Source organism: Cryptococcus neoformans, chromosome 13, assembly GCF_000149385.1.
Source record: "Cryptococcus neoformans var. neoformans B-3501A chromosome 13, whole genome shotgun sequence".
Classification (NCBI taxonomy): Eukaryota; Fungi; Basidiomycota; class Tremellomycetes; order Tremellales; family Cryptococcaceae; genus Cryptococcus; species Cryptococcus deneoformans.
The window spans coordinates 668,129-681,143 of NC_009189.1; the positions used below are offsets into that span (position 1 = coordinate 668,129).

The 13,015-nt window shown below is 48.3% G+C and overlaps 6 protein-coding genes across 6 annotated transcripts; 4 read left to right on the forward strand and 2 right to left on the reverse strand.

Moving 5' to 3' along the window:
• On the forward strand, positions 1 to 441 carry CNBM1950 (hypothetical protein; the record flags this gene model as incomplete). Its single annotated transcript, XM_766944.1, has 1 exon — positions 1 to 441. The coding sequence occupies one exon, from the start codon at positions 1 to 3 to the stop codon at positions 439 to 441; it is 441 nt and encodes a 146-aa protein (XP_772037.1).
• A 645-nt stretch (positions 442 to 1,086) lies between these two features.
• Positions 1,087 to 1,925, forward strand: CNBM1960 (hypothetical protein; the record flags this gene model as incomplete). Its single annotated transcript, XM_766945.1, has 3 exons — positions 1,087 to 1,593; positions 1,645 to 1,743; positions 1,797 to 1,925. The coding sequence occupies 3 exons, from the start codon at positions 1,087 to 1,089 to the stop codon at positions 1,923 to 1,925; spliced, it is 735 nt and encodes a 244-aa protein (XP_772038.1).
• Positions 1,926 to 2,412: 487 nt separating this feature from the next.
• CNBM1970 (hypothetical protein) lies at positions 2,413 to 4,486 on the forward strand (the record flags this gene model as incomplete). The annotated part of the gene is made up of 6 exons (XM_766946.1): positions 2,413 to 2,727; positions 2,780 to 3,028; positions 3,078 to 3,444; positions 3,498 to 4,081; positions 4,124 to 4,418; positions 4,476 to 4,486. 6 exons carry the CDS (start codon positions 2,413 to 2,415, stop codon positions 4,484 to 4,486), a joined length of 1,821 nt encoding a protein of 606 aa, XP_772039.1.
• Positions 4,487 to 4,875: 389 nt separating this feature from the next.
• Positions 4,876 to 7,310, reverse strand: CNBM1980 (hypothetical protein; the record flags this gene model as incomplete). Its single annotated transcript, XM_766947.1, has 7 exons — positions 4,876 to 6,011; positions 6,068 to 6,189; positions 6,238 to 6,440; positions 6,495 to 6,605; positions 6,653 to 6,752; positions 6,809 to 6,987; positions 7,047 to 7,310. 7 exons carry the CDS (start codon positions 7,308 to 7,310, stop codon positions 4,876 to 4,878), a joined length of 2,115 nt encoding a protein of 704 aa, XP_772040.1.
• A 2,496-nt stretch (positions 7,311 to 9,806) lies between these two features.
• CNBM1990 (hypothetical protein) lies at positions 9,807 to 10,753 on the forward strand (the record flags this gene model as incomplete). Its single annotated transcript, XM_766948.1, has 3 exons — positions 9,807 to 9,812; positions 9,884 to 9,977; positions 10,038 to 10,753. 3 exons carry the CDS (start codon positions 9,807 to 9,809, stop codon positions 10,751 to 10,753), a joined length of 816 nt encoding a protein of 271 aa, XP_772041.1.
• A 48-nt stretch (positions 10,754 to 10,801) lies between these two features.
• CNBM2000 (hypothetical protein) lies at positions 10,802 to 12,267 on the reverse strand (the record flags this gene model as incomplete). Its single annotated transcript, XM_766949.1, has 3 exons — positions 10,802 to 11,194; positions 11,253 to 11,776; positions 11,847 to 12,267. The coding sequence occupies 3 exons, from the start codon at positions 12,265 to 12,267 to the stop codon at positions 10,802 to 10,804; spliced, it is 1,338 nt and encodes a 445-aa protein (XP_772042.1).
• Between the last annotated feature and the right edge of the window lie 748 nt (positions 12,268 to 13,015).

The following is a 13,015-nucleotide window of genomic DNA, read 5'->3' on the forward strand; positions in this document are numbered from 1 at the left end:
ATGCCGATCCGCAAGACCCCATCTCTATCCAAACTCATCATCCAATTCAAACTCCCCTTCCCTTCCTTCTCCTACCCACAGTGCACATCCCCCGGAGAAGAAACCCCTGCCCAAACACCCGACTCGCCAACGAGCCAAACCTCTTCACGGAGGGCTTCTACAATCTCATTCATGATCATTACCCCGCTCGCCGAATACTCCGCCCAATTTCCCCCCCTATATCCTGCCGAGTATCCCACAGAAACTGTCGTCAACGAGTCCAGCGAAAGCGATGACGAAATTGTGGAGGACCTGACGAGCTTGGTAAGCCAGAAGGAAGACGGACAAGGAAAGAGGTGGGATGAGAAGGGGCGAGAGCCTTTGGGGAGAAATGCTGTATGTCCTGGGGCACCCAAGCCGTCTCCTATAGACTTGCCAAATGAGTGTACATGGTCGAAATGATAGAGAATTATGCTGTAACGAAGTAAGTTCCATCTTCCTCATCAGTCTTTGAGATAAGCGCTGACGGGCGACGTAGAGTTGAAACGTGTAATCGATAGAGAGTCCAATAGTGAAAATAAAGAATGTTGAAGGATTGTATAATTAGCATGTTGTTGAAGTAATTAGTTTGTAGTTTTTGTTGAAGCACAAAGCTGGAAGCGGCTGGGAAAGCCTTATGTGTATGTATCAGACCCTAGCTGCATATGAGATGGTGCATAGCACAGTGTGAGAGAGACGATAAGTTGTTGGGCAAGGGGTGGAGACGTACTGACAGTTGGCTAAAGAATGGTGGGCTGCGCACGGACCTCCTGGACGGAGCTAGTCTAGTCAAGCTGGCTGGTTCCTCAACGTTGTTGTACGAAAAAACCACAGCCATTTCTGCCTGGGCTGCTCTGTTTGCTTTGTTAGGACCAAGTTTTGTCCGATAACCCATGTCTTGTTCATACCCACTGGCTGGCGCAACTCTGCTTACCCACTGTCAAAGGCCATACAAATAGTTAAACCATCTATTGCTCGGCCTTGGCCCCCCGCTGTTCGACCTCAGTCTTCCACTAGTTATTCAACTTATCTTGATCAACTTCCACTCCAAAGCTCAACGTCATCCCCATGCCTAACTCTCGACGCCATCGCCGCAACAAGTCATCAATGCCCAAACCCAACAAGGTTAATCCAGGCCCTTACCCTCACGCACCAGCTCCAGCTCTGGCTGTTTCTTCTCCCAAGGTAGCCAGTACCCCACAAGGCTGTTGTCGAAATCAAACTCAAACTCAGACTCAAACCCAGACCCAAAGACATGATCAAACTCCAGCCGATCTAGTCGCCCAAGCATCCTTTCCAACTCATGACCTCGATATTCCAGAGATTCGTGGCAATACTTATCGTCGGCCGCATGCACCAAGTCCGTTGAAGAGGATTCAGACAGTACCCATGAAGGGAACTGAGCAATGGCTGAGTAGGTATCAGTTCCAGATGTTTTCGTGGGACGAGGGGCAGGAGTTTGACGGTGATGAAGACGAAGAGTGCGGGGTTAGAGGTTGGAATTGGAATAGATATGTGGAGATGGATAATGGAGAACCTAAGGAATGGATTGATAGTTTCAGTTGGGGTGGCGCAGTAGGTGATCTCTGGATTGTCGATTACGAAACAGGCTAAAGAGCACCGCAGTCCATGTCTTGCGAATACGGGTCAAGCGTTCCCTCTGCCCATATGAGCATTCCTCCGGGAATTCGCCCGAATGGAGAGAATAGCATCCCAGGCATGAGCGTGAGTTTTTAAAAGGGCAAATTACCAGGCTGACGTTTGGCCTTGGTTTGTAGCTTGACGCACTTACGCAACTAGCAGCCGAGGTTGCTACCGAACTATCCAGGAAACGACTAGAGGAGTCGCCAAGGCCAGACGTTTCAAAGAGGAAAAGGGCCGAGGGGAACGTTTCCAGGGAGTTATAATGATGCCGAAGATCCTTGTCGTTTGTTCAGTTGTCGGTAATGTTCGTTGTCTTGTGTATATAGTAGCCGTCGCGTGTACTCGCATTTCGTCCCATGTTTGTCCTGTGTTTTCGATGTATCTTTGCACTTGCAGGGCAAGGGGTTAAAATTCGCATTATCCATACAAAGGGTATGCTTTCGCGTATTATCATATCACATCTACGTGCTTCATTAATAGCCAGTCTTTATTTTTATTGTTGTTGTAAAGGAAATGGAGAATACGAGTGCCACTTCTGTAACCCCGTAACTTGATCCCGTTGTTATGTGTGACGCCTAGATGTCGTTACGCGGTGACGAGCCGAGTGGTGGTTGTGCTTTGGGTGTATTTGGTCTACTAGCAGTATCTTCCTTTCATCGTTTCTCCAGCCGGATCTGCACACATTACTCAGTCCGGATCGCATTTTCAGAATTCACTCGCTCTCGCGCTCCCAACGACACCTATACCGCCATGTCAGACCCGAACTCGGACCTTTACCCTATCCACCTCCTTATGGATGAGCTCAAGTCTGAGGATGTCGTCCTTCGTCTTTCATCTATCAGACGCCTCTCTACAATCGCCCTCGCTCTTGGCCCTTCCCGTACGCGAGAAGAACTCATCCCTTTTATCCAGTACCAGCTCGATGACGAGGACGAAGTGTTGTTAGTGCTTGCGGAGGAACTAGGCAACTTTGTAGAGTATGTCGGCGGGAAGGAATATGCCCATGTCATATTGGGACCTTTGGAAAACTTGACTGCTGTGGAGGAGACTTTGGTTAGGGAGAAGGTGTGTTTAGGAGTGGTTGAATGTTGGTTTTCTGAGCTAACATCCCGCTAAGGCCGCGGAGAGCATTTCCAAGATTTCAGTGTTGCTTTCTGCTCAAGATCTCGAACAATATTTCCTTCCTATCGTCAAGCGACTTTCTACAGGAGAGTGGTTTACCAGTCGAACCTCTGCTTGCGCTCTGTTCGCCGCACCTTATCCCAATGCCAGCTCGTCTTCTCAAGAGGAAATGAGGAAGCTCTTTGGCGCGCTTTGCCACGACGACACTCCTATGGTTCGGAGAGCTGCTGCGAAAGCTCTTGGCGTGAGATTTTCCCCCCTCTTCAACAATGGACTCGACTAACTGTGTATAGCCCCTAGCCAAGGTTGTCTCTGAGACTTCTGGCCAACACGATACCATCGTATCCGAACTCATCCCGATGTACCGTAAACTCGCCGGCGACGACCAAGATTCCGTTCGTCTCCTCACCATTCCCGACCTCATTGCCCTTGCTGCTGCTCTTTCCGACGAAGAGACCAAGACCAACTTGCTCGAACCGATGCGTGCCAGCATCACTGACAAGTCATGGAGGGTGAGATACATGGTTGCCAACGAGTTCGTTGGGCTTGCGGAGAGCGCGGGGGAAAGTATCATCAGGGAGGAGCTTGTTGGTGCGTTTGTTGGTCTGCTGAAGGATAACGAGGCAGAAGTCAGGACCGCGGCGTCAGGTCAGGTGCCTGGTAAGTTATACATTCATTAGAAACTATGGAATATTCAGGCTGAGTTTGAATAGGCTTTGCCAAGCTCGTTGACAAGGAAGTCATCCTCGCCCGACTCTTGCCTTGCGTCCGAGACCTATCCACTGACTCATCTCAACACGTTCGTGCTGCCCTCGCCATGGAGATTTCTGGCCTTGCTCCTTTGCTCGGCAAGGACGCTACCATCGAGCATTTACTCCCATTGTTCTTGCAACTCCTCAAGGATGAATTCAGCGATGTCCGATTGAATTTGATCGGCAAGCTTGACATGGTTAATGAAGTTATTGGTATCGATCGTCTCTCTCAAGCGCTCCTCCCCGCCATCATGACTCTTGCCGAGGACAAGCAATGGCGGGTCCGTCAAGCTATCATCGAGTACATCCCTCTTCTCGCTCAACAGCTCGGTGTCGAATTCTTTGACGACAAGCTCGGGTCTCTCTGCATGTCTTGGTTGGGCGATACCGTGTTTTCTATCCGAGAAGCGGCTACGATTAATCTGAAAAAGTTGACGGATGTCTTCGGCGTCGAGTGGGCAAAGACTACCATTATACCAAAGGTTTTGGAGATGGGCAACCATCAAAACTACTTGTACAGGATGACCACTATCTTTGCCATCACCGTGAGTCTCCTTGAAAAATAACCTTGACAAAATATTAACAAGAAACAGACGATGGCACCCTCGCTCAACACCGCCATCATTCGAGACACCGTTCTCGACGCTGCGCTCAACCTCGCCAACGATGCCATTCCCAACATCCGTTTTAACGTCGCAAAGTGCCTCGAGACCCTCGCCTCTGTACTCGCTCAGACACCGGAAGGACAGGAGTTGGTCCACAGGCGGGTTGTAACTGCATTGAGAAAATTGCAAGAGGATCAAGATGCGGATGTACGGTTTTTCGCTACAAAAGCGTATGAAAGGACGACTGGGGATGATGTCAGAGGGGCTGAGCCTATGAGTGAGTTTTATTTTGTTGAGCTTGATAAAGCCACGGTTTGCTGATGGTGTCTGTTAGTCCTGTCATAAGCCAAGCGGCAGCATATGCATAAGAAACGACAGACACAAGAAACTTAGATACGACGACCCCTTTTTTTTTTCCTTTTTCGTTCCATTGTTTTCTCTCTTATTATAAACACCAGTAACAATGTATAAAAGGTTCTTCATTCTATACCCCCACACACCAAAGTGGCAGTTGATTTGAACAGAAAGGTACTACGAGTAAGGAAAAGCTGAAGTGTAGAATTTCTTTTTTCCGCCGAAGACGTTTGCAGAATTGATATGAATGTTTGGCTCTTATACCGAAGGATGGTGGTTCGCGGACACCTCATTCTTTACCTCGAGTGATATTTGCATGCTTAGATTGGAATGGTATAACCCAAAAGTCTGTTAAAGATACACGTCCCATTTTCCTTTCTTCAATTTACGCACTCTCTTCCCCCTTGCGCCAGCCTCTCTCGATCCCTTGCCCTTTCCGCCTCTTTCCAACCCCCACTTCTCGCTCCGAACCAACTTTTTCTCGCTGTTTGCTCTTCACTGGCCTCACTCATCCCACCGAGTACCGGCTTGTATAATCCCTTGCCCGCATCACCTCCCGGTTTCCATGAGAAATACCGCTTTTTCTCTGAGGTTTGTGAATGCGCATAATCACCGTTTGCTTGGAGTGCTACGGTAGGATACATCTGTACATGCGTTTGTGAGGGACTGTAGTATCGCGATGGTGGGTTTGATACGTTACTAGCTCCTGGGAACGGCGTGTAATGAGAAGTTTGTTGGACACCTAAATTACCTGCAGAGGCGTAATCCTGCATAAACTTCTCCCTCCTCGCTTCTCTTCCCTTAACTCCCGACTGTAGGTCCCGACCGCTGCCGTCCAGAATACCAAATTCATTGACAGACTTGCCGGCAGACATCGACGACGCCGATCTTGCTATTCGAACGCCTGTCGAACCGAAACGGACTTTGGGTTCGCCTGATTGGGAGGGTCGGGCGTACCCTGCGGAAGAGCTTTGAGGTCTAAGACCCTGATGTGAGATGGCGGACAAGCGGGGGATGAAAGGTAAGAAAGATGATCTAGGAGGGGAGGTCTCCTGTAAGCGAGGGGAGTAGAAACCTTGGGGCTTTTGTTCGACGACGACAGGCATCTTCTCGAATTGGTGCTGATCATTGTTGTTGTGGTCATGGTTCGCGAGAAGCAATTGTGTCTGGTCATAACTAGCAGCAGGTTGCCCGGCGTTGATAGGGTGTTGATATGCTGGTGGGGCAACAGGTTGATAACCCCCACCAGCGAAAGTCAATCCGGTCATACCACTCGTCATCGGATTTCCAGGTCCGCCCATTGGCATAGGTCTCATCGGGCCCATTATAGCAGGGTTTGCTATGGGCATGGCCATCATTTGATGAGGTGGCAGAATGGCGCTGCGAACCATCACATTCATTTGAGCTCTGTGTTGTCGACGAACAGCTCGATAGTAGATGGATTGGAATGAACTCCGGTTCCGAGAGTAGCAGATAGCAAATAGAAGAAGGACAACACCCAGAAGTGTTCCAATGACTACGAAGCAGTCGTCAGGATGCGCGGAGGGGAGGGGTTTTGACAAGTGAGCTTACGGATTCCAGCAAGCTTGGTGTTCGTATGACCCTCAGAGCGGGCGGCGAGGTTGTGGGCGTTGACGCTGTTTGGCTTACCCGCCAGACCAACATATTGGGCGCTGTCACTATAATATAAAACACTAAAATCTTTAATTAGCTTTGCGTTCACATATCTAAACACCACGCACGAGTAAATATTTGACATGAAAGGCGTGCCCAGACGAATTTCGCCTTTCTGTTCGGCCAAGCTATTATTCTGCCACGCTACCACTGAACCCCAACACGTCCGCCCTGCGACGTCTCGAGCCTGTACAAGCTGAGACGAAGCAACAGCGTACGCGGCGCCAGAGATTATGAGAGTCATGGAGATATTGGTGCCGCATGGAAGATTCTGTCAGAGGGTCGATAAGGTATCGTTAAAATGTCTCTTGTGAAAGACGCTTACCCGACGAGTAGTGTCTATTGTGTCGCGCTGTGCCCCAGAGATCTTGGCAAAGAATTTTTCGGCCACGGAAGTGGGTACGTAAATTTCGTCAAATCCCGGATCAATGGAGCCCTAATAGATACTTAGCAACAGTCTGGCTAGGAATAATGCTGACTTACATAGTAACTATCGAGGTTAATAACTTCATCGGATACCCTCATGGAATCGAGGCCAAAACCCCAGCTCCCTGCCACTGACGTGTTGGCGTCCAACCAGTTGCTGTAATAATCATAATCAGTCTCCAAGAAGGTTGACAAACACCATAGCCAACCCACAAGTTTCCAGTCCAGCTTCCGTTAGGTACACCGCCCCAGTGAATAATACCAGCCTGCTCAGCAGTAGAAGTAGAATAGTTATTGATGTCGAAACCGACAGCGAACGAGGTTTCTTGAGAAGACGATCCGCTCCCGTTGACAGTGATCATGTCGCCGAACATGGATCGGGATTTATCCGCCTACCATGTCAAAATGAGCTTTGGACAATTATGCAAAAAAAAGAAATTGTTGTATCCACTTGATAAACCCCCATTCCCCAGAATCCACTTGTTCCGTCACTAAGCTCCACATTTGCTCCGTCGAAGTCCCCATCCGGATCATTTGTTTGTACTTCAGTGATGAGTCCAATGGGTCGGTTGGCATCAGAATCATCCCTTTCATCTGTGAGGCTCTCCGTTGCAAATTGTCCGCGGAGGGAGAGAGTTGAAGAAATACCGGCTGGGTAGATGAAGGTGTGTATAAAGGCATCTTGAGATGTCTGATTATGTATCAATGACTGCATAGCTTCCCAAATGTTGCCCGCATCTTGCACTTACAACGATGGAAGATGAGTCAGTGACTGTGTAGCTATCATTGACATCAGTAACCGCTAAAAGTTTCGAGCAGATTACCCCTACACATTGTCATCTTCAACACAGTCATCGCAATCATTGGTAGCGACTAACAGAAACTCAACATTTGTGGCTATCTCAAAGTTAGCTGTGGCTTTCTTGAGGGACTACCAGTTGTACGTACAGCACGTCAAATTCATGACCACCCCTGGCGTACCAACTCCCACTGTCAAAATGTTCGTCCCGGCACCATTTCTATACAGAGGCATAGGTGTATACGACGACCTGATACGACTGAGATCTAGATTGCTGTCTGACCGAGCATTTTGTGCCAGTATTGCTATCAGTAAAGGGGCGAGGGAAAGGCGTACCATAGTGAACTGGGTTTTGAGGGAGAAGGAAAGATGAAGATGGGGCTACTGCGAGTAGTATATTAAGAGGGAGCTCAGGGGACTCGGCGTGGCAACTCATGCGGGAGACTACTACGTCCTTCTGTCACCTCATCACCACCAAACTCCTTCACCAAAGCTGATCCTTCGTAACCCAGATGCGTTCCAATCCAAAAGCAGCTGTCTACCGTGTAGGTTACCAGCATAGAGAGTATCTCAAAGGCACCTTTATTAAAAGGCTTGAATGCCGAGATGAATTGAGGCAAAGGAACATGCCTAATGAATTGAGACAAAGGAACATACCTTTGAAGCTTGAAGGCTCGCCTGTTTGTGCTACGGCCTTTTTTGGGAAGTCGAGGGTTTGCAACAGCAAAGTCGGGTGGGAACCCTATACTCAGTTTACAGCCCAGAAGACTGACTTGGGTAATGATAGACGACAGTCGTCGATTTTATGGAGACAGAGAGTGACCCGTTTTCCCCCCAAAGGGGATTGTGTTTGCTTCCTTGCGTGATTGGATGTCACCTCACCTGGCCCTACAATTACAACTTACAACTCTAACTTGCTGTGAGTACCTTACAATAAATCAGTCTTACAGAGCAATAAGCGGAATTTGAATATAGACGGAAATTGGAGTGCTTCATTGACGCAACTGAGACGTTTCAAAATGTGGTTATGTTCAATGACAATCAACGTTGAAAACGCTTTGACACCTTTGATGGACCTGACAAACCAAACAATCGAAGGACCCTTGAAATCAGCTTCTGCACATAGCCACCATTTTTATAGCCTATATGGTACTCACAAGCAATTCATGGGGATACCGTTTTATTTGTCTCTACTACTATACACCCCCATACAGCCTATAACGCGAACTCCGTGTATAACCGCTACTCCCTATCAAAACTGAGAAATACACTTATCCCCAAAATCAGTCGATGCTCATCCCTTAACGTCCAGGCTGCGGGTATGAGTTTGGTGGCGGCGGTCTCTGGGCATAGGCATTTGGAGGTTGAGGCTCAGGTCCATCACCTTGGCGCATTTCCCATCCTATCAAGCAAAATATATGTATCAGGAAGCAGAGGCTGACTTTAAAAGAGAGAACATACTGCAGATGGTACATAGCCAGATATGATGCTTGACGAAAGGAATTAGAGGAATCCAGAAGAATTCAAACCAAGTTCGAGTTGAACCACCAACTGCGCACTCAGTTCAGTTCAGGTGGCCTTGTGCCAACAAAATTCCGAACATACCGACGGCAGCTTTTCTAGCGTCAGTACGCGATAGGGAACCGGTCATACTGATATAGATATTCGCTTACGATTATGACATCTTGGACACATGCGGCCTCCTTGTGATGGAGTATTATCTTGCTTGAACTGAATAAAGAATTAGCGCTAGGATGAGACGACAGTGTCAAAGAACTGACCTTTTCTGGGAACCCACCTTTCAAGAGAATTAATTGGCATTCGCCCTATACCTCTCTTCTGACAAGTACTTACAAACTAGGGGGATACAGACTGTAGAAAAAATATCAGTTGCGGTTCTCCAGTGATAACTTTCTCAACTTACGTGCCATGTTGAAGCCGTGTGCTTGTGATTACTCGCAGTGTACAGTCGTAGAGAGCGAACTCAAGAGCGAGATTTCAGGTACGTAATTACTTCAAACAAAAGCTGACCTTACGGAGGTTCAAATGTTCGCGAAATAAAAGGCAGCAACAACAACAAAGACAACCGACCACGAACGAAAGCGAACCGGCCGACAAGAAGCGGAGCCAAGACTATCTTAAGAATGTAGTAAAGTGGAGGTCGTCAGTGACGTAATCAACGGCGGACGCAAATTTCCCCTCCAACAGAAGCAAGATCTCCTTTTATTATTATTACAGAGGGTATACAATCGGCAGCCATTTTAGTAGAATTAAATCTGGGATTCAAAAAAGTGTCCGCCTGGCAATGGAAGCAACATTAGTGTTGTTTCTCGAGCATGAACGAATAATTTATAAGCTCCGATCTCTCCAACGGCGGCCGAACGCGCAAGACGGACGGAAGGTGCATGACGCATGACAGCATAAGGTTGGAGTGACCTACCGGAAAAGGAAGTTTTGGGGGGTCAAAATGAGCGCTGATATGATGAAAGATCAATCAAATTGTCGAGAGCTTCACTAAGGCATCCCAGATAGGGACCGGGAGTGGTGCTGGGGCGATGGAGATCGACGACGAGAGTCTCCTTGGTGTGTAAAAGTACTTTGGCAGGCAGCATGGGCACGTCGTGGCTAACTGAACATTAATAGCTCAACGAAAGAAGGTTTGCCCCTTCTACGAGATCCTTTTACCTGTCCTTGGCGACAGGGCCTCCGTCACTGCCCACCACGCCTCTTCGACCCTCCACGCCTCTCTCAATCGTCCCGACAGAGATCTCGCTGCTCTCGATGGTTTGATAGAGCGCCAAAGGGGCGAAATGGCTGCTGATGACTCGGAAGATGAGTTGTCAGGAGAGGATGGTGGTCTCTTTGGGGACGGTGCAGGTGAGGCTAGCGAGACCGAGTCAGAGGCAGATGCTCCAATCATTGCAGCTATCCGCAGGGAGAGCCGCTCTTCGTCTCAACCTGCACGGTCCTCATCTGTGCTGGGCTCAGTGTCTACACCAATCCGAGCCCAAACCCAGAGCCAGAGAGCATCCATAAGGTCTTCCAAGGCAAAGGCTGTCTCGGCAGATGACAAGATGGATGAGCTGGTCATGAGGCAGGAGGGCAACGACGATCGGCGGCATCAGGAGCTATTGGCCGTTCAAGAACGGAAAATCTCCGTGCAGGAGAAACATCATGCAGACATGGTGAATATCGCGCAGGAGAATGTGACGATAGCACGGGAGAATGCGGCGACAGAAAAGATGAAGATGTTGGCGGAGAGTTGGAACAGGAAGATGGAGATGCTGATGAGGTCTGGGAAAAGTTGGGAGGAGGCGAAAGTTATGGTGGGGCCTGAGCCTGGAGCTCCCTCTCTATAATTATGATATGCATTCTCAGTCGTCTCTTCCTCTCCCCTGCAGATATGATCATAGAAGATCCCTGCGCTCTATTTCCTGCATTCGCTCCATCACCCTCTTTCGCGTGAGATTCGAAGCATCTCTTGCATCACGTGCCTCATCCTCCTCTTCTTCCCTGTGCCGCTCTAACACCCTCTCCATCCTTTCTTGCATCCTTTCGATGTCGATGTAATCATCAGGTTCATCAGCGTCACCATCCAGTTGATTGTACCAATCACCTGTGTCAATGAGCAGATTGTGCAATACCACACAGGCCCGGATCCAGCATGTCGCAACGCCTTCATCTCTGACATTGCGAATCTTCACGCGAAGGCTCCTAAGACTCTGCCAGCGGTTTTTGAGGATTCCGTAGGCATGCTCAATCTTGACTCGGGCACTCGAACACTTCTTATTGAACTTGGCCTGTTGTATATATGAGCATGTAGGTCTATACATGAGATATGCGGACAAATAAACTTACTTCTGGCCGATCAAGGTCGTTCTGACCTCTCCGACGCTTGAAAAGCGGTACACACCAATCCCCAGCAGGAAATGCCGAATCTGCCAAAAGATATTCACCTTGACTGATCATTTCTGAATGAACAGCTCGGCCTTGCAACATGGCTTCTCTGTTACTCTGAGCGTCGGCATTAGCCTCTTCAAAGAGAGAACAGTTCTTGAAGATACGAGCATCATGAGCAGAAGCAGGATAACCGTACTGGAAGTACCGAATCCTCTTCAAATGGTCGCAAATTCCTAGGATATTGAAGCCGTAGCGCCCTTTGTATGAAAAGAAATCGACAGCATCATGGCGAGCAGGCTTGTAAGCGAAGGGAACATGGAAGCCGTCGATAATCCCCACACATCCATCAGGAATGTCCTCCTCCTCTTCAAAGTGCCTGTCTATAGCCTTCCTCTCATTTTCATCTGGCCAGTATACGTTGTTTCGCTCCAATGACAGGATGGCCTTGATTACCCGAGTCGTCCATATGGCCGACGTGCCCTCTGATGGATAACAATCAATCTCGAAGAAACGGTTTAATGTTTCTGGATGCAGTGTGGCGTGGGCACTCACCTGACACCCCAAACTGCTCTCCTATCTCAAAAGTGCTCGCAGCACATCCGCAATGTCCCAGTCGATAGAGCGCAACTGTAAGCTGTAAAAGGGGGTTCGCCTGCTTTCTTGGACCATGAGAGACGAAAACTGGATGGTCCTTGATAAGGCAGAGAAGCTTTCGAAATTCCGTATGGTTGACGCGCAGTTTGCGGCGGAAATCCTCATCTGGTATCTCATGAATGCTTGTAATTCTGGCAACAGCATCCCTACTACGAAGCTGACCATACTTCTTCGGACGATTGAGGTAACGAGATGTCCTGAGAGCATGATACGGAATGGACAAACTGGTCTTGAGCTGCTTATGATTGAGGATAGTCGCCATTCGATAGAGCTCTCTGGCTCGTGCTGTCGCTTTATACTTAGCTGATCGTCTTGGCATATTCACTACGTTGTTCTTAGGGTGGTAAACTGCTCTTGGAGCGCTGGATGTTGAAGAGGATAGGATTCAGAACGCAACAGACGCGATTATCATGTTGCAAAGACAGACGCGTCTCTGTCGAGGTCACTCGCGTCGCGAAGCAAATTCACTAATTCCTATGGGCCTGTTCTAGACTCTCTGTCGTCATTTCCTAAGCCTCCACCCTGAAATCAGGTCTCCCTTTGCTTCCCTAACAGAAATAAAAAATAACAATGAGCTGCATTTTGTCTACCCTATTATTTTAGTATATAGCTGCTATTAAATAAGTATCGAACAACCCCCCCATTCATAAATAAGTAATTAACAACTTAATTAGGGAGTTAAATTCAAAAAGCGGCCCAAGGGTTGCAATCGGGAACGTGACGTCAGAGCGAGTTCTGCTTCGATGGATGGAGTGCCGAAAAATCATTTTTCGCGACTCCGCCAACCGCGTCTTCTCACTCCGCCAAAGCTCACTCTGCCAAAAGTTCCCGATTGGCCTGCATGTTCACAAGAAAACTGACAAACTGTCCCGATCTCAGTGCGTTCACATCCCCCACTGGGACTTTTTACTCGAACAACAAGCTTTCTTATTGCAGCACTTCTATCTTACGTAAGTTGTCACATATTAGTCGGCTGATGATGTACATATAAATCATCTTCACTCTTTTATCTATCCAAACATAAGTCGAATCGGACGTCAAATGTGGTCAACATCTACGGTTCAACC